Below are 24981 nucleotides of genomic sequence, written 5' to 3'. Positions count from 1 at the left end.
GATTCACACTGTGGCTAGTGTGAATCAAAAGTTTTTAGCAGAAACACCAGCAGACAGGAGGAATGTTCTACAAATCTCACGTATCAAATCAGACTCATACAGCGTTATCAGTTTGACAAGTGACATATTTCTGAAGTTTAAAGAGTTTCTGAAGCCACATTTTTGGGCACTTAGTCCTTTCCTGACTCGCTTACTCAGAAAAATTCAAATCTTAAACGCTCATCTATACCTTTTCATGTACAAGGACAGTTGGAATTGACTTTTCAGTTTTATGTCTGTTACTCCCCAAAAAGCCAGAGCATCCGATCGTGCAACAAGAGTCAAAAAACAGACGCAAGTTACTCATATCGCTGAGTTGTCTGATCATCCACACCTCCTCTGCCCTCTCCAGTACAAGATTTAAAGACTTGTTTAAGCTGAAAGGTTTTATGAGAAAGCGAAATAAACCGTTCTTTGAACAACTGCTTCAAGACGGTATCAGTGGCTAGGAATTGCGAGTCAGAATAAGCAGAGTATTAAAAGACAGACTAGAAAAACGGTAAAAAAACGTATTAGAAAAAAAAAATGAAGTTAGAATCCGAAAAATATTGTACGCTTTTAAATTCTTTAACAGTGAAAATGAGCAGGACTGCCAGGGAAAAAGAACGGATGTCCAAAATGGTTGTCATGGTTATAAATGAATAAGATATGTATTTTGGCTCAACTTTAGGATTATAACTATATATTAAGAATTGAATCAATTTTCATGAAAAACTGCTTTCAATTTTAAATGTTTAAAATTAAAGGCTACTAAAGTCTGCAAACAAAAAACTTCCATTTTTCTCAAATGTAGAAAAGTAGTCTTCTTTTTTCTTTTAATACGGTAGCTATCGCAACGGTAACCATCGCAACAAAGATGTATGAGAAGACACAACTGCATCATAATTCATTCATTTCAACTGTTTAAAAACAAAACAAAACAATAACACTGAAATGTTTGTGCAAGGAACTAAACTCTGACTGATCGCACGTGCCTAATTGTTACGCTAGGAAAAAGAGAAGCATTATTTCCCATTCATACGATATTCGGCTTTATGATCCAACCCACTTTTTTCCATCTGCCTATAACTAGGGGTTGGAAAAAGCAACTCAAAGTATCTCAGACTTGAATAAAATCAGGTTTTCGAAAATTAAAAACTTGTACTTTTTCTATATTTGAACAGTTGGATAATATTTATACTAACATGAATTATCTTAAATAATTTAATAAAATATATGTACACTTGTATACTCAAAATAATAAATCGCATGATACATAAACACTTCGAATAATATAAATAACTATGCAATTAATTTTCAAACGCTCGTTTTAAGATTTTGAGGTTCTATTAAAAAAAGCAATTAATCTAAGGTCAAAATTTAGCCTTGATTTGTTGAATACTACTTAGTACTACTTAAGCTTTTAGGAAAAACATTTTAAAAACATTTAGTTTACACTTCTACCAGCTTTCCAAATCGCAATAATGCTAACTGTTTAAAATTTCTATCAACTTTGGTAAAAAAACTTCACGCCATATTTTGACAGATTCAATACCTTGTTTTTGAGCATTTTTGTGGAAACCGCTTTTGTACGCATTTTCAATTATTGACACCAGTTCATTTGGTGATATCTTCACGTTGAGTAATGCACGGGTGCATTCAGTTAAAGGGTCAGGTCGCCCAATTACTCTGCTACCTGAAAGCATTGTATTATCACAGTTTAATCCACTCACTTTTATACCCTTTTTTAACATTAACTGAATGGGATGGTCTGAGAAAGAAGCACATCTATCAGGGTTCCCACAATTTGCTGTTATACATACTTCTACACCTATATCTTTATTAATGCAACTTTCAATTAAATCCTGAGGCAAATTTCTTAATTCTAAACCATGTCCTATTCTATTCACACCAATATCTATTGCAAGACGAAGGTTATCTAATACTGATGGATAATTTTTTGAGTTCCATTCACCAGCATGAACAGTTAAAAAAATTCCTTGATGTTTGGCTTTTTGTAAAACATTTTCAAATAAGGATAAAGGATAACTTCCTTCATCTCCTGCAATATCAAACCCAATAACATCCGTTTCTAAAGCAAGACTCAATAGGTTTTCAGCATTGTTTATTGGGAAAGAACGCAAAGCACATAAAATGATTCCTCCATTTATACAAATGCCAGCTTTAAATAAGTCTTCTTTGGCAGAGTTAAACCCTTTTAAAGCTGACTCAATAATTTCTCTTTCAGATAACCCTTGTAAAGTATGTAAACAAGGGGCAAAGCGAATCTCTATGTAATCTACTCCATACTTTTTGTTTTGAAACTTTACAAGATCATACACAGCTTCTTTTATGTCTAATTTTGTCTGAAGAAATTGGTTGCAAAAATCAAATGTTTTCCAGTTTCCATTTATGTTTGCAACATTTCCATTAGCATGTTGTAACTCTTTTAAGGACCAGAGGTAATCAGAAAGTTCACTTTCAGATAGACTTTCGAGATTTGCTGGGAATAAGGTAGAAAACCTCTTAGGTTCATGGTTTTTAATCCTTTGCACACAAGATTGAATAAATTGAAATGAAAGAGAACCATCTAAATGCAAATGTAACTGTGGCTTTGGAGCTTTCTTTAAAAGTTTTCGAACCATATTTGCCTTCATACTTTCAGAATAAGCCATGTTAAACTTTTGCCAAAAGCTTCTAGCAATATTTGGTAACAGAGTAATTTACAACACTGTAAGTTTTAATCCTAAAAAAACATAGACACAAAAAATATCATTACGCTTTATTTTACACTTATGTACTTAAAAAGAGTAAATAGAGTACAACAGCATGCTATATTTTCTTACTGAATAAGGAGAAAATAACCATTCAAAAATTGAAAAACTATAAAATATGGTAAAAAAACTTAACCTCCCATAACTTATATCATTATTATTTGGAACAATTTGAAAAAATATCATTGTAAGTTACTGTGTAAGGTGCATTGCTTTCAGGTTAGCTTAGGGGTTAAAAAAAAGAAAATAAATATTTAATTGAATAAAATATATTCAATTTAATATTTATTAGATTTAACATGGTTTAATTTAGTTTATTTAATAATAATAATAATAATAATAATAATAATAATAATAATAATAATAATTATTATTATTATTATTATTATTATTATTATTATTATAATAATAATAATAATAACAATAATAATAATAACAATAATAATAATAATTATAATAATAATAATAATAATAATAATAATAATAATAATAATAATAATAATAACAATAATAATAATAACAATAATAATAATAACAATAATAATAATAATAATAATAATAATAATAATAATAATAATAATAATAATAACAATAATAATAATAATAATAATAATAATAATAATAATAATGATAATAATAATAATAATAATAATAATAATAATAATAATAATAATAATAATAATAATAATAATAATAATAATAATAATAATAATAATAATAATGATAATAATAACATAATTACATTTAATAAAATATATTTATCACATTTCATGCTCTTTTATGTTTCTTAAATATTATATTTGTTTAAATTTTAAAATATTTATTGTAAACATGGTAAAGCTACAGTTAAGCGGCCTAAAATAAATTTACATTTTCGCTTTTAAAAATACGGTGGAGAGTATGAATGCATTTAATTAGAACAATAGTATGCACGCATGAGTGATTTCAAAAAAGAAATAAATTTTAGAAGTGGAATTAAATAAAGTTTAGAAGAAGTGGAATAAAAATAGTACAGCGCGCTTGATTTTAAATTACTATATCTTGTATTTCTATAAAACTTAAAAAATTGTCAGGTAAACACTTGCTATTATAATACGGCTATTTTCATAGCCACGTATCTCTTAAAAACACATCAGCATGAACAATTATCATATAAACTTATATTCTTTAACTATAATAAATAACTTTAGCAAATAAATAATCAAAAATAAATCTACGCATAACATATTAAAGTAACAAAGTAAAAACAATATCATAAAAATAACATAATAACAATAGAAAGTGTTATATAAAAATTACACAGTTCCAAATTCAAAAAAAAAAAAAAAAAAAACTAAAAAAACTACTTTGAAATTTATCTACTTTGGTTTTATCTACTATTCTATGATTTTTAACAAATATTCCTTGGATTAAAAAATCTGTAGTAATTTGTAGATTTTTGTTAACTGAAGTCACTTACTCCTAAGAGGATAATAACAATAAAGTATCAAGGGGGTGATACAATAGATTGCATTTAACTGAAATAAACAAAACGTCCTATTTTAAAGACCAAACACAGAATAACTGGGCGCTTGCGCACTTAAGCAATCCTTTTTTTTTATTGCAGATTATGAAAGATCATTATTAAAAGTAAAGAAATTTGCTATCCATTTTGTTTCTTGATTAGCGTAAAGTATTCTTTTATTTTTAACTTGAAGAAAAACAAAAAGTCTATAAGGTTCACCATTTTTTCAATAGGATCAGTTGAAAGCCAATATCTGAAAAACCTCCTTAGGTAAACAGTTAACAGCCTGGTTTTTATTGGTTTAAGTTGAATTAAGTTTCGTGTAATTGTTATTTTTTTAATTCATAAAAACTCGAAAAAATATCCGATTTTTTTCATCATTTCATTACACATATCAAACTTATTCATTTTTTCTTTTTCTTTTATTATCATATTAAAATATTTTTTTTTGTTCATATGAGCTGGTGAGAATCAGAATGGTAAATAAAAAAAAAAAAAATTTAAGTCAATGTTAAGATTACCATGTATCATTCTGTTAAACTTGAGCTTGGTGTAAGTCATTAATTACTAATGACTTACAGCTTAGTGTAGGTCAATTTAGCTTGGTGTAGGTCATTTGAGCTTGGTGTAGGTCATTTTAGCTTGGTGTAAGTCATTAGTAACTAATGACTTACACCAAGCTCAAATTTAACAGAATAATGCATTGTAATTATAAATATTGACTTAACTAAAGTTTTTTTTTTTTGACTTACACTATTGTGATTCTCACCAGCTCATAGTTATGTTCATTAACCTCTCATTCGACATCCTTTTGTTTAATTTAATCGCTTTGGTTGTGAAACATCATATCAGTTTACATTTTAAAATTAGTTGAAGTAACATTATTTTCCTTTTTTGCACAGTTTAATTATTATCTCTCTGTTAAATAACATGCAGCTACCACCTATATAGGTGGTAGCTGCACTCTCATGAGCTACACTCATATGAGTGTCGAACAATGTTAGTGGTTTTCACCTCTGAAGTTGGTGTGAGATTTTTGCCTCCAGCCGTCAGAAGAAATGAAGAAAAAAGACGAACCTCTTATTTTAAAAAGTACCATTTTCAATGTTTGTTTTTACTGTGTGATTTTATTGTAATTACTTTAAACTTATATTTTAGAAAAGTTTACTGTTTTTTTAAACTTGCACAAGTTCAATCGATATCATCAAGTTTTTGTCCAAATAAAAAAAAAGTGTAACAAAAGAAAAGTGCAATCAAAAAATAAAATTTAACCAAAGAAAAAAAAAAAAAAAGAATAGAAGATTATGCATACTTTGTATTTAACATTTGAAAAGTTATACTGATTAACAAAAGAAAGCTTTTTTTTTTTTTTTTGCTGACTTAGGTAGTACAGTTGTATTTAGGTAATTAAGGGTCTCAAAGTTCAAATATGTTAATTTTTTTTTTCTATCACATCAAGTTTGTAATCTATAGACATTTTAATATTTACCCATGTTTGCCCAATCTGTTGCTAGATGTTTCAGAAACTTATCGTAGTTTTGTGTTTGGGCTTGTGTTACGGTTGTGGACTATGGTCAGTCTGAGTTGACCAATGATATATTATATATACATTAATCTAAGAATTTTGCAAAATGTGGACAATCGCATTAAAACGTGAGAAGTTTACTACATTAAAGCACTCGGTTCTTTGTAGCAACTATTTTTTACTCATTTAAGTCATTATCAAAACGAGTTTTAAAGTATTTTTAATTTATTAAGAAATTTAGATGCTCTCAACATTCATTTTTACTTTTATTCCGCACGTCGGATATAGCTCTTACCCTTATCACAAATGGCGAATTTGTAAACAAAAAAAGCGGCTTCACTTTTCGTCCAATAAAATCCCGCAAGTTAGACATCTAGTATATATAATATATCATTGGAGTTGACAGTACTATGAGTGAGGGTGAGTTTAGCGGTCAACCTATCAGAGCGTATCTTATCTGTTATTAGATTGAGTAGTGAAAGGAGAATCATAAGTACGCCTCCACTACCAACCCAAAAACCTTGGAGTTATTACTCGTATCGGATTGCAATTATCATTACTAATTCAATATAATGGCATCAGTGGGAAGGAAATTTTGGGAGCCAAAAAACCACGTAGAGGATTTTTACTTCTATCTCAAAAAGACTTCTGGTTATACAAAGAAAAACGAGACGAAACAGTTACCAAAATCTGACTTTAGCAACTCGTCCAGTGCTTCACTCATTTGAGATACCAGTGCCTTTTTTCAAGGATTTCCTTCACTGGAAGATGCAAGCGAAGCAAGTGTATTAGAAGTCCTCAATAGCTATTTCAATGAGTCCTGCTGATTTTAGCGACGTAACCGAACAGCATGGCGAGTAGTTTCTTCAAAATTCGACAGCGATATAGAAAAGATATTAAGGCCGATGGGATACGGTTGAAGTATTTAAAGAGAGTGTCTGGACATGAAACATTTAAGGCTAAGTATCTGCATCTCGAAACAAAAAGTATCATTATAGACACGTTTTTAACGATATCGATACGAGCGCAAATGCTTACTCAAAACGCTCTCGTAAGTATAAATTTGTTCCATGAATATGTCTCATGTTTATATATTTGCATGTAAAAAAAAAAAGATTTTATCCTATATTTTATTGTTCATTTCAGTTAAATTGACGGTATAAAATGTCTGGAACCTATTTCGCTTACTAATATATTTTGAAAAGTCAACAAATTTTAATTTTTTCAGTTATCCATTTAATCTTAAAACACGAATATGCTGTAGAATAAAAAGTTGATGAAATAGACAAAAAAGGAAGCCGGGTTCAGAATCAGTGCAATCGAATTTAGTAAAAAACAACGACTAAATCTAAGTCAACAAAAAGTGTGTTTTTGCCGGTGTAATTTATCTCATCTTTTTGCAGTGAGAATGAAAATTTTTTTAAAATAGCTTAGAGAAAGTTTTAAACAGTGCCGACGACAGTTTTCGTATTTTACCAAATAATTCTGCAAAGTAATTAACGTAGTAGTTGAAAATCTCATTTTGAATGCATGATTTTTGTATTCTTCTGGGAAAAAAATATACCTATTATCTTAGTGTGATAATATAACTGGAAAAATAATTTTCAAAATATATATTAATTAGAAATATATACTTTTCATATATAACTTTTTGTATTCAATTTAATATAATATACATTTGCGTTATATTTAGGTGGTATGAAATGTTTTGTAACAAACTCTTCCCTTTGTAAAACAGTGCAAAATTACACTTCTCACAGATAAGTTTTGAGACCTTTACGACATGGTATTTTACATCTACTTTGATGTTCCGTCCAGACAGACCAATAAGTAATATTGGACATCTTAAATTACCATGTATTGCTTTTCCCACTCAAAACTATTTGAAGAAGGTCTGCCTCATTTTTCCAAACAACTGATGACAATTCTACTCTTTCATACTCGTGGCTTATTCCTCTTTCCTCATTTTTTAAGTTATCTTTATTTGGTAAATTCCAACACGGGAAGCGACGCCTCGTTGTTGTACCTAATCCATGAACTCCTTCTTTTGCAAGATATGTGAGAAGTGGGACACTTGTATAATAATTGTCAAATTAGACAATATGACTTATCTGTCTAAGAACTTCACGCAGCGATTGAACAACAATTTGGAACTAAGATCGAGATTAGACTTATCAAAAGTTTTAAAACTTTTGTCATTTTCTTGTCCTGAGTAAATTTCAAATTTGTAAGCAAAAACATGAATATCACAAAGTACAAATTATTGAAATTCCCATTTATTAGGTTAGCCAAAAATTTTATGATATGTCTAAATCCCAAATTTCTTTTGGAAGAGATGAACTATCTTTGAATTTAAGTTTTGAGTCATCTAATATGAATCTTCCAAATATTTTATGCCAAATATCTACTAAATTTAGTTTGTAGTTTATATTATGCAAGATCCATTTAAGGGTTAACCTACTTTCAGGAGTGAGGGGATGCCTCAAATTTCTATATTTGACTATAAAATCCTGGTAACTTTTTATTTGATTAGTTTTTACTAGGTAAAGTAAACAAGTTTAGAGTATGTGAGTTTTAAATGTAAGTATTTAATAAAAAGGTTGTGTACACAGCATGAAAAATTTTTCTATCGAACTTAGCAAGTTTTGCTCTAAAATTGGAAAAGTTCTTGTTGCTTCGTTCCCAAATGCAACACATATCTTGCAGTCATTCGATGTAGCTGCTTTTGTGCCAATGAAACCAAAGTGGGAATCCTTTTGCCAACAATAGCGCATCGACCATGACGGACAGGAAATAAACAAGGAAAACGTACTCATTCATAATCGATTCTTTTATGACAAATAATATCAAAAGTGGTTTTAAGAAGACTGGAATTTTTCCATTCGATTTTATGATATACGATAACTGTTAACACTATATATGATAAGTGTGAAACACTAATGATAAAACTAGAAAACTGTGTTTCAAAAGTTTGATCAAAATTTGTACGTAAATGGTTTAAGTTTCTGAGTGAGAACAACTTTAAACCCTTAAAAATATTATATTTGTGATTATAAAAATTCATTTCTAATGCATTTTTACTTTTTAGTAATCTAACAAATTATAATAACTTTCGTTACTCTCACAGTAGGAGTGGAAACCACTCAGACATTAATCCATAGAATAGTTCATAGAATCTTTTTACAGGTCAGACTAGAGAAAGGAAATATTTAAGTTTTTTCTAAAACCGGTTTTTCGAATAAACCGCGGTTTTTAATGTTTTAGAAACCGGTTTTCCGGTTTTCTAGTGTATTTTTTTATAATATATATTTCAGGGGAACAATAGCAGCCAAAACGTAAATATATATAGCAACAATGTCATATACAAATGAGCAGCAAACAAATAAGTCTTTTTAATGGTTAGTTTTACATTTCTTAAGAAAATAAGCGCGTAAAAAACATGAAGCATTAAGTGTTTCATCATTTAACCTTTACCTTAGTTTAGTGACAAATAGACCACTTGCAGAAAATGACCTTTCAGCCTCCACACTTGTTACTTAAATTGACTTCAAAGCCGTGTGCAACAAATCTAAGTTGCTTGTTCGTTTTTTTGTTAGCTCAAATACAGCCATTTCTTTGAGCATTAGCTTGGAAGTTGATTCTATTTTTTGTTTCTTTGGTGAAACCCCTTTGACTGTCTCTCTGATGGAGAACTCGAGCTCTACTACCAAGAAAGCAAATTGTTTCACTTGTTCCTGACTAGTTTCATTATCTGATAAGCTTTCCTCATCTATAGACTCACTTCTCTTTTGCTCAAACAAACGATTAAACAAACTTGATGCATTAGTAGCAATTGCATTTCTCTTTGGCATGGAATTTTCGAAAATGTCATGAGATGCTCCATTAATGACATCAGAATTATTCACTAAGTTTACCAGATATTTCACTAAGTTTACTGATATAGCATTTCTCCTCTCAGTGACTCATTTAGTAAACGAGTCAACTAGCTCTTGATTAAAGCTGTTTTCCTGGCTTTTTAGCTGCTTGAAAATGAACTTCAGAATGCCCTCAGATAAGAGCAAGTTCAAATCTCTTCTGCAAAGTGCTTCAGCATCAACCTTGATTGGTTCTAAAGCATTTACAAGATATTGTAAGGTGGTAAATTCAGACTCAGAAAATATAATATCGCTTGATAACTCAATCAGTAACAAATCTTGAAATCATATCTAGTAAGCTGTTCCAACGTGTCTTAGAGTCTGAGATTAGCTGTAGCTCCTTTCCAAACTCAGACTGGACATGCTTTTGCAGAATCATGTCATTTTTAACTGGAGTTTTTCGAAACAATCTCACACATTTTCTGACCTTGTTGGTGAGTTCTGTGACATCCTCCCTGATCATTGGAAGAGCTGATGCATCTGCTTCTGCTGAAACTTCTAACCCTCTTTCCTTATTGCTGTCATCATCTTCTTTGTCCTCTTCTAGAATAGTGACTTGCTCAGGTGTGCCATTATCTTCTTTCCTAGATTGCCTATATAGAACATCACAGACAGCCTAGTGGATTCCATGTGCGAGGCAGAGCTGATGGTCTGGTAAAATTGAGCTACCAAATTTTTTCATTACAGCAGCTCCGTCTGGGGGTACTGCAACAATATCACAGGCAAAACGTTGCCCAAATTCTTTCAGTTTCTCGTCAACAATTACACAACCTTTCTCTGCTGGTATAGACCCATGTACTCTGATCATTCCAAGGTTCCAATTATCACCTTTCATTTGAACATTTATGTTCATATATCTTCTGTTTCTGGATGAAGTATACTCATCAAGGATTAAGCTAAATTTGTGACTTACAAGCTTCTTTTCTGCAAATTGCTGCTGATATGTTTTCTTGATATCTTCATAATGTTTCATCAGCAGGAACCTCAATCGATTTAGCATCTTTGGTCAATTTATATCCTTGTGTCTCTATAGGTGTTCTCAAACGTTGACTAGTTGAGAAAATACGAAAGGACAGCCCATCACATGAAATAAGCTCAGCAAAAACAACAGCAGCAGGATCCTTTGTCTTAAAAAATGAATCAATGGGTTTGATGACTTCGAGTTTCCTCTCAGGAGTAACAACAGCAGCCAATGTGATGTTGTGCTTTGTCCTTAGTTGGTTCCTCATGGAGCTTGTGGTTCCTCCTTTGCATTTAATTTCTTGGTTGCAGAGCTTGCACTTGGCCGATTCAAGCTTTTTTTAGTGTAAAAAGTGCTTCCAAACTGGTTTGGTATCCTTGCGGACTTCAGAAAACGATATTTTTGTTTTTGTGAAACTTTATTTCACTTTTTTACATCACAAATTGCAGTAAAATTACTGTTAAAGTTCAAGTGGAAGCAAATTGAATGTTTTTTTTTTCTCTAGCAACTACACATCAAGAAAAGTGTTTTAGAATTGCCAAATAACCAAGTAAATTTTGTACAAAAGATATATATCCAAAAACCGGTTTTGAAAATAATATTTTCGGTTTTCGATTTCCAAAAATTTTGCGGTTTCCGGAAACCGGAAAACGGTTTTCCTTTCCCTAGCTCTGATAAATTGCGTTTGACTGGGAATAGCTTGTCTGGTCTGGTGATTTAAGATGACTTAAATTAATACGACTGTTTTTACTCTCTAATTTTTACTATAACCATCCAACTTTTCTTTCAGCTTTTTCATGAACTTAATGAATGATGAAGCGTAAAGGCATGGGTATAAGTATGATGATGAAGATGAGAAGATCATGAGAGAAGATTTGGAGATATGGTTCACCTCCTTAAAGTTGAAACTCTTGTTTAAACTTTATCTAACAAACAATAAATTGATTGTTTAAAATAAAAAATAAAATCAGAATTGGTTTTTGCTATATCTCTTTGCTTCACTTGTTTTAATACAAATTATTTTTGTGTTAACAATTTTAAAATAGCTGATAATTTTCTACACATGGTGGTCTATTTCTCTCCTCACTATAACCGTTAAATTTCTCATTCTTCATTTTACTCATTACGTATTTAAAAAGAATGTTTAAGTACTTATTATATAGCCCATTTCTCTCCATTCTCCCCTACCTAAAGCTCTGTTGCAAGCAACAATTTTTAGAAAGCCAATATTTTTTCACGGCTGGTCTGGTTGGGTTATACTTGCTAATGTAATACTTCCGTTTTTCATTAAAAAAATCTTTGAACAGAACTTTTTTATTTTAGTTAATATTTTCAGTCTCTTTTATAAACTTTTACACGATCGCAATCTTTTATAGCGAAACTTTACGTCAATATTTACGAAAGCAAAAAGAGACCACTTATTTGCGCAATTTTTTTTTATTTTTTTTTTCTCAATAAAACTGAACGTTAAAAGTCTTTTAATAACAGGAACGAAAGCAAATAATAAAAGAACTTAAAACTTATTGTTTTATATACCTATGAGTTATTTCATATAATTTTTCAAGCATGAAATAATATGTAAAAACATAAATACGTCAAAATATAAATAGTTGATAAGTAAAGATATTTAAGTAAAACACCAGACGAACTCCATTTATTATTTCCGGTTACATTTATAACAATTGATACTATATGTTAAACGTGTTTATATTGATCTAAATGAAAACGCTACACAAATCATAGTTATATTTTTTAAAAATAAGTGTGTTTGTGTGTGTGTATGTGTATTGGATTGGGTATAAATATGGCTTATTTAAAACATAGATAACTATATAGTTTAATAACTTTTACACCTATTTCTCAAAATTTAGTTAAATTGCAAAATGGCTTTTTTTTTTTAGCAAAGTGCTGAATTATGCAGTCTTTAGGAGAGGGAGTTCGGCAGCGTAAAACAATATCTAAAGTATTCAAAGAACTGGATGCATTTCCAAAAATACCTGAAAATTATCTAGAGACATCAGCAAGTGGTGGCACTGTTTCCATTTTAGTTTTTTTATTTATTTCAATGTTAGTTATATCTGAATTCATCTACTATACTGGAACCATCTTAAACTACAAATATGAAGTTGATAAAGATGCTGATCATAAACTTCGTATAAATATTGATATAACAGTTGCTATGGAATGTGATGACATTGGTGCTGATGTTCTAGACCTTTCTGGAACCAGTATTGATACTGATACAAACCTTCATTTAACACCTGCTCATTTTTCAATGAGTTCAAACCAAAAGCAATGGTGGGAAGCATTTCGCTCAGCCCGCAAAAGTGATGAAGGTTATCGATCTATCAATAAAGTTACTCAAATTGATATGTTATTTGGTAGTGTAATGCCTACCTATATGCCTGATGAAATACAATCTGAATTTGAGGGCAAAGAGTTTGATGCTTGTAGAATATTTGGAAATGTTGAAGTAAACAAAGTTGCAGGAAATTTTCACATAACAGCTGGAAAATCTATTCCTCATCCACGTGGTCATGCACATTTAAGTGCTTTGGTTTCAGAACTAAATTATAATTTTTCCCATCGTATTGATTTGCTTTCTTTTGGAGAACCCCATCCTGGTATCATCAATCCTTTGGATGGAGATCTTATGACTACAGATTCTTCTTATCATATGTACCAATATTATGTTACAATTGTCCCTACAACTATCCAAACGTTAAAAAATAAAATAAAAACTAATCAATACTCAGTAACTCAAAGGTCACGAAAGTTAAGCCTTAGTTCTGGCTCTCAAGGTGTTCCAGGCATATTCTTTAAGTATGATTTGAATGCTATATCAATAACTGTTAATGAAGAACGAGGCTCCCTTAATCAGTTTCTTATTCGTTTATGCGGAATTATTGGTGGTGTTTTTGCAACATCTGGAATGCTACATTCTGCTATTAGTGGTTTGGCAGATATTATTTTGTACCAGTTGAAGCAAAAAAGAAAATTGCAAGTCTCTCAAATAACTACAAATTCTGCAAATGTACAACTTGAGGTTAAAACTCTACCTTTGTCACTTACACATGACAACTTTGATTTAAAACCTGTACCTTTAGTTTAGTTGTTGCAAGTTTTATTATTATTATTATTATTTTTTTGTTAGTTATTTATTCAGTAGCATTATTAATCTTATGTTTTCATGAATTTGTATTACATTGAAAACTTTTTGTTCTTTTTTGGCTATATACTTTGCTCAACACTTGATGTCAATCAAATTTATAGTACTAATGCGGCATGATGAATTAAGGTTATTTATTGAAAAAAAAAAAAAAAAGGAAAGTTGATTTCATCTTATCTTTTATTTTGGCTGGCTTTCTTGTTAAGCACGTTTGAAAAAAGTTAACAAACATTTTCTGAAGGCAATCAGAATATGCATTTACATTCTTCTTTCTGTAGTCTTTACAATACATCTGTTTAGGAGTAGTTTTAAAATGAATTTCACGCAATGGATGCTTTGTATATGTGGATTTTTGGTGAGTAAAATAAATGTTTAAAAATCTGATGAAATTGTCTATTTTGATGCTCCCATAAGTAAAAATAAAAATTTTTGCTCTATCTAACAAACTACAAAAATATTTTTTTTTAAGGATTTGTTTTCTGTTGCTCTCTTCTTTCCTTTATTTGTACACCAAGCAAAGACCCTTGGTGCAACTCCAAGTCAAATTGGATTGTTTGGTTCAGTGTATGGAACTATTCAATTGTTTAGTAGTCCTGTCATGGTAAAGTAAATTTTTGGTCTTACAAACGAAATTTTTACTCTTTTATGGCCTTTGTACTTACGCTTTCTTATTAGGATTTAGCCCATGAAAAATATGAATTTTACACAATGGTAACTTTAATGGTATCTTTGTTACTTTTATGCATCTGGTTTTACAAGATATTGCTTTACAAGATACTCTTAAAGTTAAACTGTGTTCTGAATGCTTATTGAAAACGACATACTTAAAAATGTTCATCCATTTATAAGATATAGAGCTTTAAAAAAATAAACCCCCAACATCTCTGTTGAACTCAAATTTCTTGATATCATTAACACCATATATATATATATATATATATATATATATATATATATATATATATATATATATATATATATATATATATATATATATATATATATATGTAAAAGAATTTATAAGAAGAGCAAGGGTACTTATAAGAGTGAAAGTAAGATTTCAAAACCTAAAAAATAATAAACGAAGTATTGTAAAGTATAATTGAAATACTTAAAGACAATTACATAGTAAAAGTACAAGCTACTCCTCTTTCAATTGGGGCAAAAAAAAGGTTTATTGTAATAGTTGCAACAACTAATAGGATATAAAGTTAGTTTTTGTCCTCGGGTCCTCTTTATCAGTTTTATCAATCTTCGTTTTAGGAAAAAGAAAGTGATGAAATAAGTTTTAACACTTTCGTGAGGCCAAAAAACATTTTTAAAAAATGTGATTTTTGACTTAAAAAGTAGTTTAGTTTTAAGAATCGAACAGATTTGAGCGGTAATAAGATTTATCAATCCAAAAAACATCCTCGGAGATATTTACAAAGTTTGCGAACTTCTTTATAATTTTTTTTTTTAGGGCCAAGTAAGCGACAGTGTAGGGAGACGCACTATTCTGTTATTATCTTTTATCGGCACAGGATTTAGTTATTTCTTAATTGGGTTAGCTGGTGGGTTTTGGTCTCTTGTGTTAGCTCGCATTCCATCAGGTGTGTATTTTAATTGTTACAAATGCTTTTCGCCTTTGACAATCTAACTTTTTCCTCGTTTCCTGTTATTTAAATAAAAAAATCTTTATTTAGGCTTGTTCAAACATGGGCAATCCATGAATCGATTGTGGTTGGCAGATATCAGTTCGAATGCTGAGTTATCAGCTGTTTTTGGAGCTTATAACTCTATATCAAATGTAGGGTTCATCATAGGACCAACTTTTGGAGGAATTTTATTTTCTACACCTAACGGCTTCTTTAAAGTGTCACTTTTGTCTTCGTCAATTTTTTTATTGAACGCTTTTTTAGTTTATTTTTTTATACCAGAAAAGAAGGTTATCACTGACCTTAAACCTTCTAAGCAGACAAGTTCGATAAACTTTATTCATAATTTTAAAAGCATACCTTGGGGCTTGGTTTGGGATATATTTACTGTTCGGTTTTTACAAACCTTCGCCATGATCTTATTTCGATCGAATTTCACCAGTGTTTTGGTTTTTCGATTCGAAATTGATGCTCGTACCACTGGGTACATTCAATCTTTTAATGGCGTCATCAGTGCGAGTACCGGTATGTTGGTTCAGTGGATCATTCCGTATTTTAGCAGTACTATAAAATGTCACAATGTGTTTTCTTTGGTTCTGATTTTCTCACTTCTGGGGGTCACACTAGGCCCGTCTCTAGCTTTTGTATTGCTTTCATTTGTGCCGCTATGTATATCCTCGGCAGTTTTAAGAGTAACAAGTTCTACTTCTTTATTCTTGAGGGGCGGGTCAAAAGTGCGTGGTTTAATGAATGGGATAGCAGATACATTAGCATCTTTTGCCAGGGCTCTAGGTCCAGCTATTGGTGGCTATGCTCAAGAAATAAGTGTTTATGGGCCTGGAATAAGTGGTACACTATTTGCTGTAGCCGGAACAGCAATATCCATGTATGCCGATTTTCATTTATTGCATTTACATTCTGATTAAACAGTATTTTGTATAATAGTAATATTTATAGAGTAGTTACTAGTTTTAAATAATTTTATGTGATTCAATAATCGTATATAATTCAATAGCAATATTTATTAAGGAGTATTCGCGTTTTTCCGTTTCTTATTTCGCTATTTCTTGTTTTGCCATCTAAATTTGATTTGCTTTGTGATTTCTCGTTCTTTGATTCACGCTTAATAATTGGCTAATCCTACCGTATGAAACTTCTAGTATGATATGAGGAAATGTAATGAAATGTGTTGATTATGTTATTACAGTTTATTTTAGGTTATTTAACCTTGAAATTGCAGAGTGAATTTTTTTTTTACAAAGTTACTTTAAAGGGGTTGCATTCAATAAGATGAGAATATTGACGTCTGTTAACAGAATCAGTTTTAGGCTAAAATCTTTTTAAAATGCTGTATTTTGTGTAGATTAGGAAGAGTTCCACATTACAAATGGTTCTACATCAAAGAGGTTTGCCCGACGGAAATGAAAAAATTTATTAACCATGAATGGTTGGATCTTATAAACTTAATTCTTTACAAATGCATCTCATAAAAGATTTGGTAACATTTTTTGTAACATTTCAATGGTTAACGGCTCAAATTTCATGATATTAATTTACCAAATTACTGCGTGAGATTTGAAAGGAGTACTTTTAGTTTTAGTTTGCAGTTTTCACTGTAAATCTAAATGGTTCTTCGAGAGTTCTTTGAAGTACCTAATGGTTCTTTAGGGTCATTTGATGTTCTTTAATGAGCTAACGGGTTCTTCGCGCAGTTGTATGGTTCTTTTGAACTTTTTTTATTACATTTCGGAATTTCAATAAGGTTCTTCGTGTTTTTTAAGAACCCTTAATAAACAAAGGTTCTGCATAAAGCGCCATTTTGTTTTTCATCTCGCGTGTTTATTGAAGTCTAACGCACACTGCTTAATTATATTTTGTTAAAAGCATCAAACAATATTAGAATCTGATTTAATATTTGAATTTGAAGTGTTTCGTTAATTTTTGGTATGGCAGAATATTTAAATTGGAGTGTTGAAGATGTCTGCAGATATTTAGAATTAAACGGGCTATCAGAATTAAGACAGAAAATTACTGGTTTGATTATTATTTTATGTTTTTTATATTACAACTATTTTTGAACTTTAATAGTTTTGTTTTTAGTCAAGTCATTTTTAACTTAAATTTAAGTAAAATATTTTGTAATGGCAGCTAGCAGTAATATTATATGCTTTACTTGTTCCACATGCGGTGTACATAAGTATTCTATGAAAAAGTATTTAGATCATTTGCATATTATGCATGAGCATACAGCTGGTTATCTTGCAGTATGTAATATTGATGGTTGCCCAGCATCCTATAAATCTGTAAAATGTTTGCGTCAGCATATTCGAATTAAGCATTGTACAATTTACTATTCATCTATATTGTCAACAAACAACTGCCATACTTCAACTGTTAAAATATTAGAAAAGGAATATTTAGAAAATTGTGATAATCAAAACAACACAAATGAATGTGAAAGTGCAACTATCAGTAGTTCTCATTCTGATTTACCTGATTTATCTATGTCATTAGACAAGTTGCTAAGCAGCTTGCAGCAGCATTTTGCACTGTTTATTGTCGGAATAGCTGAAAAGCATTCTATACCATCTGTCGTGCAAATTGATATGGCTAATGAAGTCCAATCCTTGCTAACTTATTACAATAATAATTTTTGTAGTATAGTAAAACAGGAGTTAGGCAACAGCTTAGTATCTAATGAAAGTTTGCACAATTTATTAAACAATGGATTGCTTTTAGATAGAGTTTTATCAGTTGTCAACTCCAGTAAAAAAATTATTGCCTTTAGTAAAACCAATTTAGGACTTATTTTGCCACTTGAAATAACTTTGTGTAGCACAGATGATATTTTAAGTGAAAATGATTTTTGTGTAGAATCAATAGTAATTGATCATCAAAATGGTGTACCTAAAAATCCTATTATTGGTAATTCTTTTGGTGATACAACTTGTATTAATGACAATAACAAAACCATTAAAGAAACTTTTCAATACATTCCAATTTTACCACTGCTTAAACAGTTAATTGAAAAGGAGGAAATATGGAGTTCTATAAAGCGAAAATTAGAGAATGATTCATCTAAAAAAACAAATTTCCTTTACTCATATTCTGATGGTTTTATCTGCAAGCATCATGACATTTTTAATGACAAGTATGCTTTAAGACTCCATTTGTATATTGATGAATTTGAGGTATGCAATCCAATTGGAGCTCATCGTACAGTGCATAAAATATGTGCATTTTACTTTTTCCTTGGTAACATTGAAGATAAATATATATCAAGACTTCAAAATATATACTTATGTATTCTTGTAAAAGAAAAATTAATTAAAAAACATAAAACATACAAGGATGTTTTAAAACCTTTCATTCAGGATTTAATAACATTACAAAATGAAGGCATATTAGTTGTGGTTGATGGCCAACAGATTCAATTATATGGTGGCTTAGCAACAATTTCTGCTGATAACCTTTCAGCCCATGCACTAGCTGGTTTTCGTCGTGTTTTTAATTCAGGTTTTTTTTGCCGTCAGTGTATGACTTCGTATATAGACAAAAATCAAATGTTTTCTGAGCTTGATGCAACACTTCGTACTGATGAAATGCATCATTATCACTTGGCTGCTATTTCAGGCCAAAGTCAGATTTCTTCAAGTATGTATGGTGTTGAAAGGCGTTGTCCTTTTTTAGATTTATCATATTTTAAAGTTATGCAAGCGTTTCCACCAGACATAATGCATGACATGCTGGAAGGTACAGTTCCACAATTAATAAGTCTATTGTTGTTGAAACTCAAAGAAGATAAGTTAATTTCAATTGAGCAGATGAATATAGAGCTTAATATATTTGAAATAGGTAGAAATGACAGATTGAACAAACCAGTTCCATTTTTTGTACGTTCTGCTACTTCTATTAATTTTATTGGATCAGCATCACAAAAATATTGTATGTTTCGTTTATTACCATTTATGATTGGAAATCGTATACCAATGTCTAATAAATATTGGTTGTTGTATTTACAGCTTAGAGAAATAGCTGATTATGTGTTTGCTCCTAAAATTTCTAAATCTGTATTACCGTTTCTTCAATTTTTAGTGGAGCAGTTTTTGCACAATTTCGCAGAACTTTTTCCAAATAATTTTACACCTAAATTTCATTTCATGCTCCATTATGCTCGTCTTATTAATGATTATGGGCCACTGCGTTATTTATGGTGTATGCGTTTTGAAGCAAAACACAAGTATTTTAAAGAATTGGCTTCTTCAATTAGAAATTTTAAAAATATTGCCTACTCGCTTGCAAAACGACACCAGTTACGGCAGTGTTGGGAGATGACATCTTCAGATTTCTTCAAAGAAAATGAGAAAACTTATAATCTTTGTTCCATTACTTTTGAAAGTTTAGCATCTTCTATTCAAGAAAAATTAGTAAGTTTTTTTGGTTATAGTATTACTGATAAGAAAGAAACTATTTGGAAGTGTAGCAGCTTGCTTATAAATGGAATCCAATATCATGTTCACGATACAGTGATTCTAGATTTATTACATGTGGAAGAAATACCATTATTTTTTAAAATCTATCATATTATAAGATTTCGTCATCACTGGGTATTTTGTTGTAAGTTTCTTATTTCTGATAAGTATTCTGCTCACTTACATGCCTTCAGAGTTGTTGAAGAAGAAAATCTGACAATATGCTTACCTACAGATGTTTTTGATCACCAATTGCTAGACACATATATTTTACAGGATGGGTGCTGTTATATTACTCTCAGATACAGTTGTTCTTTATAAAATCTCTTTATATTTTTAATTTAACAATGTTAAAATAAAAAATCTCAAAATGTATTAAACTTTTTATTGATTAAAATAAAATACAATTTTTTTTTTTTTTGTTCTGCGTCTAGCTAAGTAATTATGTTGTTGCATTAATTAATATAAAATCTCAAAATTTACTCTGTTTTTTGTAAGTATTTTATTGTAGAGGAAGAAATTGATGGAAAAACGCTGGTGTCTTTAACTGAGACAATGGTGGCCAGTATATGTCAAACGATTCGTCGGCAGGTAGCTCTCATTGAAGTTATAAAGAATCTTAAAACTTCACATGCACAGCAAGAAACCACTTGCTCTTAGTAAACAAATTTTTATTTTAGCTTAAATATTACTTTTTAAATTTTTTTTTAGTTATTGCTTTTCAAGTTATACCTGAAATATATTATATTAAATATTAGTTGATCATACTAGGCATCTGTTTGTGTTTTTTACAAAAATAACATGTAATTAGAATACATAGTAATAGAAATAATATGTTAATTAGTGTTTTTGGAAATGATGTTTTAAATACATCAATGATATCCTCAATATCTTGTGATGGAAATAGTAGTATGATTCCTGGGGTGTCCCAAATTATGAAACCATGGCCAGTGCGTTATCAGCTACCTATTTTGCCTCCATCAGTCAATGCAGCTTTGGATGCCAAAGATCATTGTTTCCTGCAATTTAATCGAAGCAAATATAGAAACCAACTTCTACAATGTCTTTATGATGACATCAGTAAATACACCATGTAAGTTATACTATGTAAAACTTAAATTTCATTTAGTTATAAAAAACATATTTTTATAAATAAATGTAATTTATGTATTACATAAAGTATATGTTTGAAAATTTTTGTAAAGGTATCCATCAAGTGCGCAATACTCAGCTGTACTTGCTGCCATTTGCAGTAGGTATCCACACTTAAGTGACTTCCCGTCAGGATGTACTTCTTCTTATAGATATGTTGTATGTGTAAGTTGTCTATGTAATGCTTTTGTTTTGTGTGTGTGATATATATATATATATATATATATATATATATATATATATATATATATATATATATATATATATGTATGTATGTATGTGATATATATATATATATATATATATATATATATATGTGTATATATATATATATATATATATATATATATATATATATATATATATACATATATATATACATACATATATATATACATACATATATATATACATACATATATATATATATATATATATATAAAAAATTGGTAGCCAACACTATTAGAAAGCTTGAAGAACAAGTTTAAGAAGGAGAGAGCTCCTTTAATCCATATGTCGGTTGTTGCTGAACATAAGAAAAAATTTGGTCAACAAGGTAGAGGACGAAAAAGAAAGGAAGATGCTATTAGTGATAATCAATCTTGTACTAGGAAAAGTAGAGAATTGGTATAATTTTGCTTTTTATGCATGTATTAAGCTTTTTCATAAATAAAAAAAACTTTATTTAAAAGTAAAGTTACTATGTTTAAAATATAGTTATTTTTTTAAAGCTGAACAAACTTCCTATTGGGGAGGATGAAACAACCATCAGAAAACATCATTATGACATGAAAATAGAATACAATAAGCTCAGGCCAGACATTAACATGCTGTTGGATCGCCAGCAACGTACTTGTGCTACTCGAGCAAAGGATTTTGATTCTGTTTTAAGTACAGTAGATTTAAAATCAGCTTATCCTTGGCTCTCTATTGCTAGATTGGTTTGTTTTTAGTGTTTTTATTAACTTAATTATTAAATTATCTATTATTTGGTTGTTCTCACTTTTTAATAACAATCTTTTGATAATAATCTCATTTTTTGATAATAACTTGACAATAATGCTAGATAAGGAATGGTAAATAAGAGCAATTTATGTTTTCCTTATTTTTTTATGATATTAATAAATTTGAATAATTAATGGAAAAGTTAATTATTAATTATTAGGTCCATAAAATAGATGATTTACCCTAATATACATTTATTTTATAGTAGTTTTATTTCAAAAATTTGTTAAATGTCTAAAACACTCAATAGCAGATTGCCTTTTTTTTTCTTCTAAAGTTTCTAAATGAAATGAGATTACGATTTGCCAAAGATCTGGATAAAGAACTCCACCAATCTATGGGTGGAATGGCTTACAAAATTCTGCAACTTATAAAATCAAAGCATAAAGATGATTTAGTAAATTCAATATCTGCAGAAGTGGAGTGTGAAATTGATGACTCGATAAAGAAAGGTAATGTTCAATATTTGTGTCACAATAAAATGTGTAATGAGTAAAATGTAAAGTAAATTTAAAAAAATGAAAACTATTACTTATGCTAATTGCACATGACACAATACGCCTCATACAAGTATATATAACTTTATATTATACAACTTTGGATGCTCCAAAGCATCCAAAGTTGTTTGGATGGCATCAGTATCCTGATGCAACATAATAAGCTTTTTTTCTACCTAATTCTGAGGTCTGGTTTTGTGTATTGTATTTTAACATTATCATATTATTTTATAAATGATTTGTTACATTACAGATGCTACATTGAATGCATCCATTATTTTGTTACCAAGGCTGTTCAAAGAATCTATTGACTGCTTGTTTACATTTGACATTCAACCAGTGCAGAGTACGCCAACTATCAAAATGCCAAAAAGACAAAGGCTTATATCAAAAGACTGTTGTGTTATGTTGGATGGTTGCGTTATAATAGAGCATTGCAGCGATGTTGATGTTTCATTAGCGATGTCGTGTGTTTTTGCATCGTATTATATATATAATATTCAATATCCCCCGCAATTAAAAAACACGTTATTGTTTTATGAGCATATTGTTTATGGCTTGTCGTCTAAAGAGCGACCAGTGACTATAACTAGAATGGCAAATACTTTGATTGATATATCAAATTGATTTATTATACGTTTATAATTATATATTTGCGTAGTTAAAAACTCAGCTTTTTTAACCCCAAAAATATTCATTTTAAACTGGAGTGGTTTTATATTTTTTTATATTTTAATATTCTGGAATAATTATGCGCTGAGTAAAAAGCAACATAAGTGTGTTGTTAAAATACAACACAAACGAATTCTTAAAATACTATATTATAAATGTCTGTTTTTTCATAATAGTTCATAACATAATAACAAAATAGTTAATATAAAATAAATGAGTTATTAGAAAAAGAATCAATAAAAATACATTTATATTTAATTTTAGTCTTTTTAAACTCTCCTACTACAACCAGAGTAATAATAAAAAGTAGTTTTCGTAAAAAAGATACATATAGTTATTATATATAAAATATATTAATTATAAATATATACGAAAAAAATATATATATATATACATATATAAACATATATAATATATATATATATATATTATATATAGTTAATTTAGATTATTCAATTAAAAAGGAAAAATTAAATAATTTTTTGAAAATAATTAAATAATGCCTGTCTTTTGGCAAAAAAATAATTAAAAACAAAAATTAAAAACTTTTTGAAGGCAGGTTATGCGAAACTGTATGAAAAGTTCTTTTAAGAACCTCAACGAGTGCTTAAATAGAGCACCCGTAATAGAGTTCTTCAATGATCCTTAAGTAGTTCTTTAAAGAACCTTTACGGAGGGTTCTTACGAAGAACCAATTTATAAGGTTCTTTAAAGAACCTAAAAGGGTGCTCCATTGGCATAATCGCAAAGAACCTTTAATAGTTCTTCGAAGAACCATTTGGGTTTAGAGTGTTCCTAGTAAATAAAATGTTTGATATGCTTTAAATTGAGTACGTTGCTCAATGCCTGAGTACAAAAAGAAAAGTAAATAAAATTACATAGACATTGAACAGTTATTCCACAATCTGCAGTGGAAAAAATTTGACAAATAACTACGGTATTTCTTACATCATCTATACTTCAATCAAATACATTTTCCTCTTTTTCCTCCGTTAAATTTTATTTTATCAAATTGATTCCAGTAAGTTTGATAATAGCGTTTATAAATGCATCATAACGCATGAACAAAAAAAACTCATTTAGAAAGACTAACAAAGCAGCTCTATTCAAGAGTGTTTGGTTTATTAGCCTAGTATTCTAACACAACATTATAAAGATGGAGTAAACAACAGAATAACTAACAAACAATCTAACAAACAGAATAACAAATAATAACAAACAGAATAACAAACAGAATAACAAAAAAAACAAATAATCTAACAAACAGAATAAAGATGGAGTAAAGGAGGCGAAGGAAAAGAACTGGGGATGAAAAAGTATTACATATAAAAGCATTAGCTGTATAATACAAGGCCTTCGAAAGCGTCAATTGCGCCTGGGTCAAAGTTGATGAATGGCGCCCCCTTTCAAGCCAAGAAATTTCAAAACTTAAAGTTTTGCGAATACTGCATTTATCAATTTTTGACACAACACATTGTATTTCTGCGTTACTATCAATTTTCTAGATTAAGAAACGGTTTCCTAATCAAAACTGGCATTTGAATCAACATATTAGTTTTAAACCAATAAATGAAAGGACAATCAACAAAAACTTTGAGAAAGGTGAATAAGGCGCTTAAAGATGAATTTTTTGATCTTTTCTGGCCATCTATATATCGACGATATTGTCTTAGCTTCTTCA

At 29.6% G+C, this 24981-nt stretch overlaps 4 protein-coding genes and 1 pseudogene across 6 annotated transcripts; 4 read left to right on the top strand and 1 right to left on the bottom strand.

Moving 5' to 3' along the window:
- Positions 1-9997: 9997 nt before the first annotated feature.
- Positions 9998-11820, bottom strand: LOC149891203 (uncharacterized; annotated as a pseudogene).
- A 322-nt stretch (positions 11821-12142) lies between these two features.
- On the top strand, positions 12143-13909 carry LOC145202051 (endoplasmic reticulum-Golgi intermediate compartment protein 2-like). The gene has a single exon (XM_080074930.2). It carries the CDS (start codon positions 12612-12614, stop codon positions 13806-13808), a length of 1197 nt encoding a protein of 398 aa, XP_079931056.2. The 5' UTR covers positions 12143-12611; the 3' UTR covers positions 13809-13909.
- A 123-nt stretch (positions 13910-14032) lies between these two features.
- Positions 14033-16916, top strand: LOC145202052 (solute carrier family 67 member A2-like). The gene is made up of 4 exons (XM_080074931.2): positions 14033-14220; positions 14335-14466; positions 15328-15457; positions 15551-16916. The coding sequence occupies exons 1-4, from the start codon at positions 14179-14181 to the stop codon at positions 16426-16428; spliced, it is 1182 nt and encodes a 393-aa protein (XP_079931057.2). The 5' UTR covers positions 14033-14178; the 3' UTR covers positions 16429-16916.
- A 350-nt stretch (positions 16917-17266) lies between these two features.
- LOC149891201 (sterile alpha motif domain-containing protein 3-like) lies at positions 17267-23337 on the top strand. 3 transcript variants are annotated; one of them, XM_090082820.1, is made up of 8 exons: positions 17267-17536; positions 20486-20633; positions 20819-21067; positions 21180-21291; positions 21580-21753; positions 21858-22067; positions 22409-22583; positions 22882-23337. In XM_090082820.1, exons 1-8 carry the CDS (start codon positions 17449-17451, stop codon positions 23253-23255), a joined length of 1530 nt encoding a protein of 509 aa, XP_089938946.1. In that variant the 5' UTR covers positions 17267-17448; the 3' UTR covers positions 23256-23337. The 3 variants fall into 3 exon arrangements, with proteins under 3 accessions (XP_089938946.1, XP_089938947.1, XP_089938948.1); XM_090082821.1 differs by lacking the exons at positions 17267-17536; positions 20486-20633; positions 20819-21067 and having other exon boundaries at positions 21193-21230; XM_090082822.1 differs by lacking the exons at positions 17267-17536; positions 20486-20633; positions 20819-21067 and having other exon boundaries at positions 21195-21226.
- On the top strand, positions 17543-20429 carry LOC149891202 (uncharacterized). Its single transcript, XM_090082810.1, has one exon. The coding sequence runs from the start codon at positions 17644-17646 to the stop codon at positions 20293-20295; it is 2652 nt and encodes an 883-aa protein (XP_089938936.1). The 5' UTR covers positions 17543-17643; the 3' UTR covers positions 20296-20429.
- Positions 23338-24981: the final 1644 nt, after the last annotated feature.

The sequence above is a fragment of the Hydra viridissima genome, unplaced genomic scaffold (genome assembly GCF_058129835.1).
Source record: "Hydra viridissima isolate aposymbiotic clone 2 unplaced genomic scaffold, HvirCarnegie_v1 scaffold_3, whole genome shotgun sequence".
Taxonomy (NCBI): domain Eukaryota; kingdom Metazoa; phylum Cnidaria; class Hydrozoa; order Anthoathecata; family Hydridae; genus Hydra; species Hydra viridissima.
The sequence above is the reverse complement of the archived record's forward strand: the minus strand, read 5'-3'. Positions and strand labels throughout refer to the sequence as shown.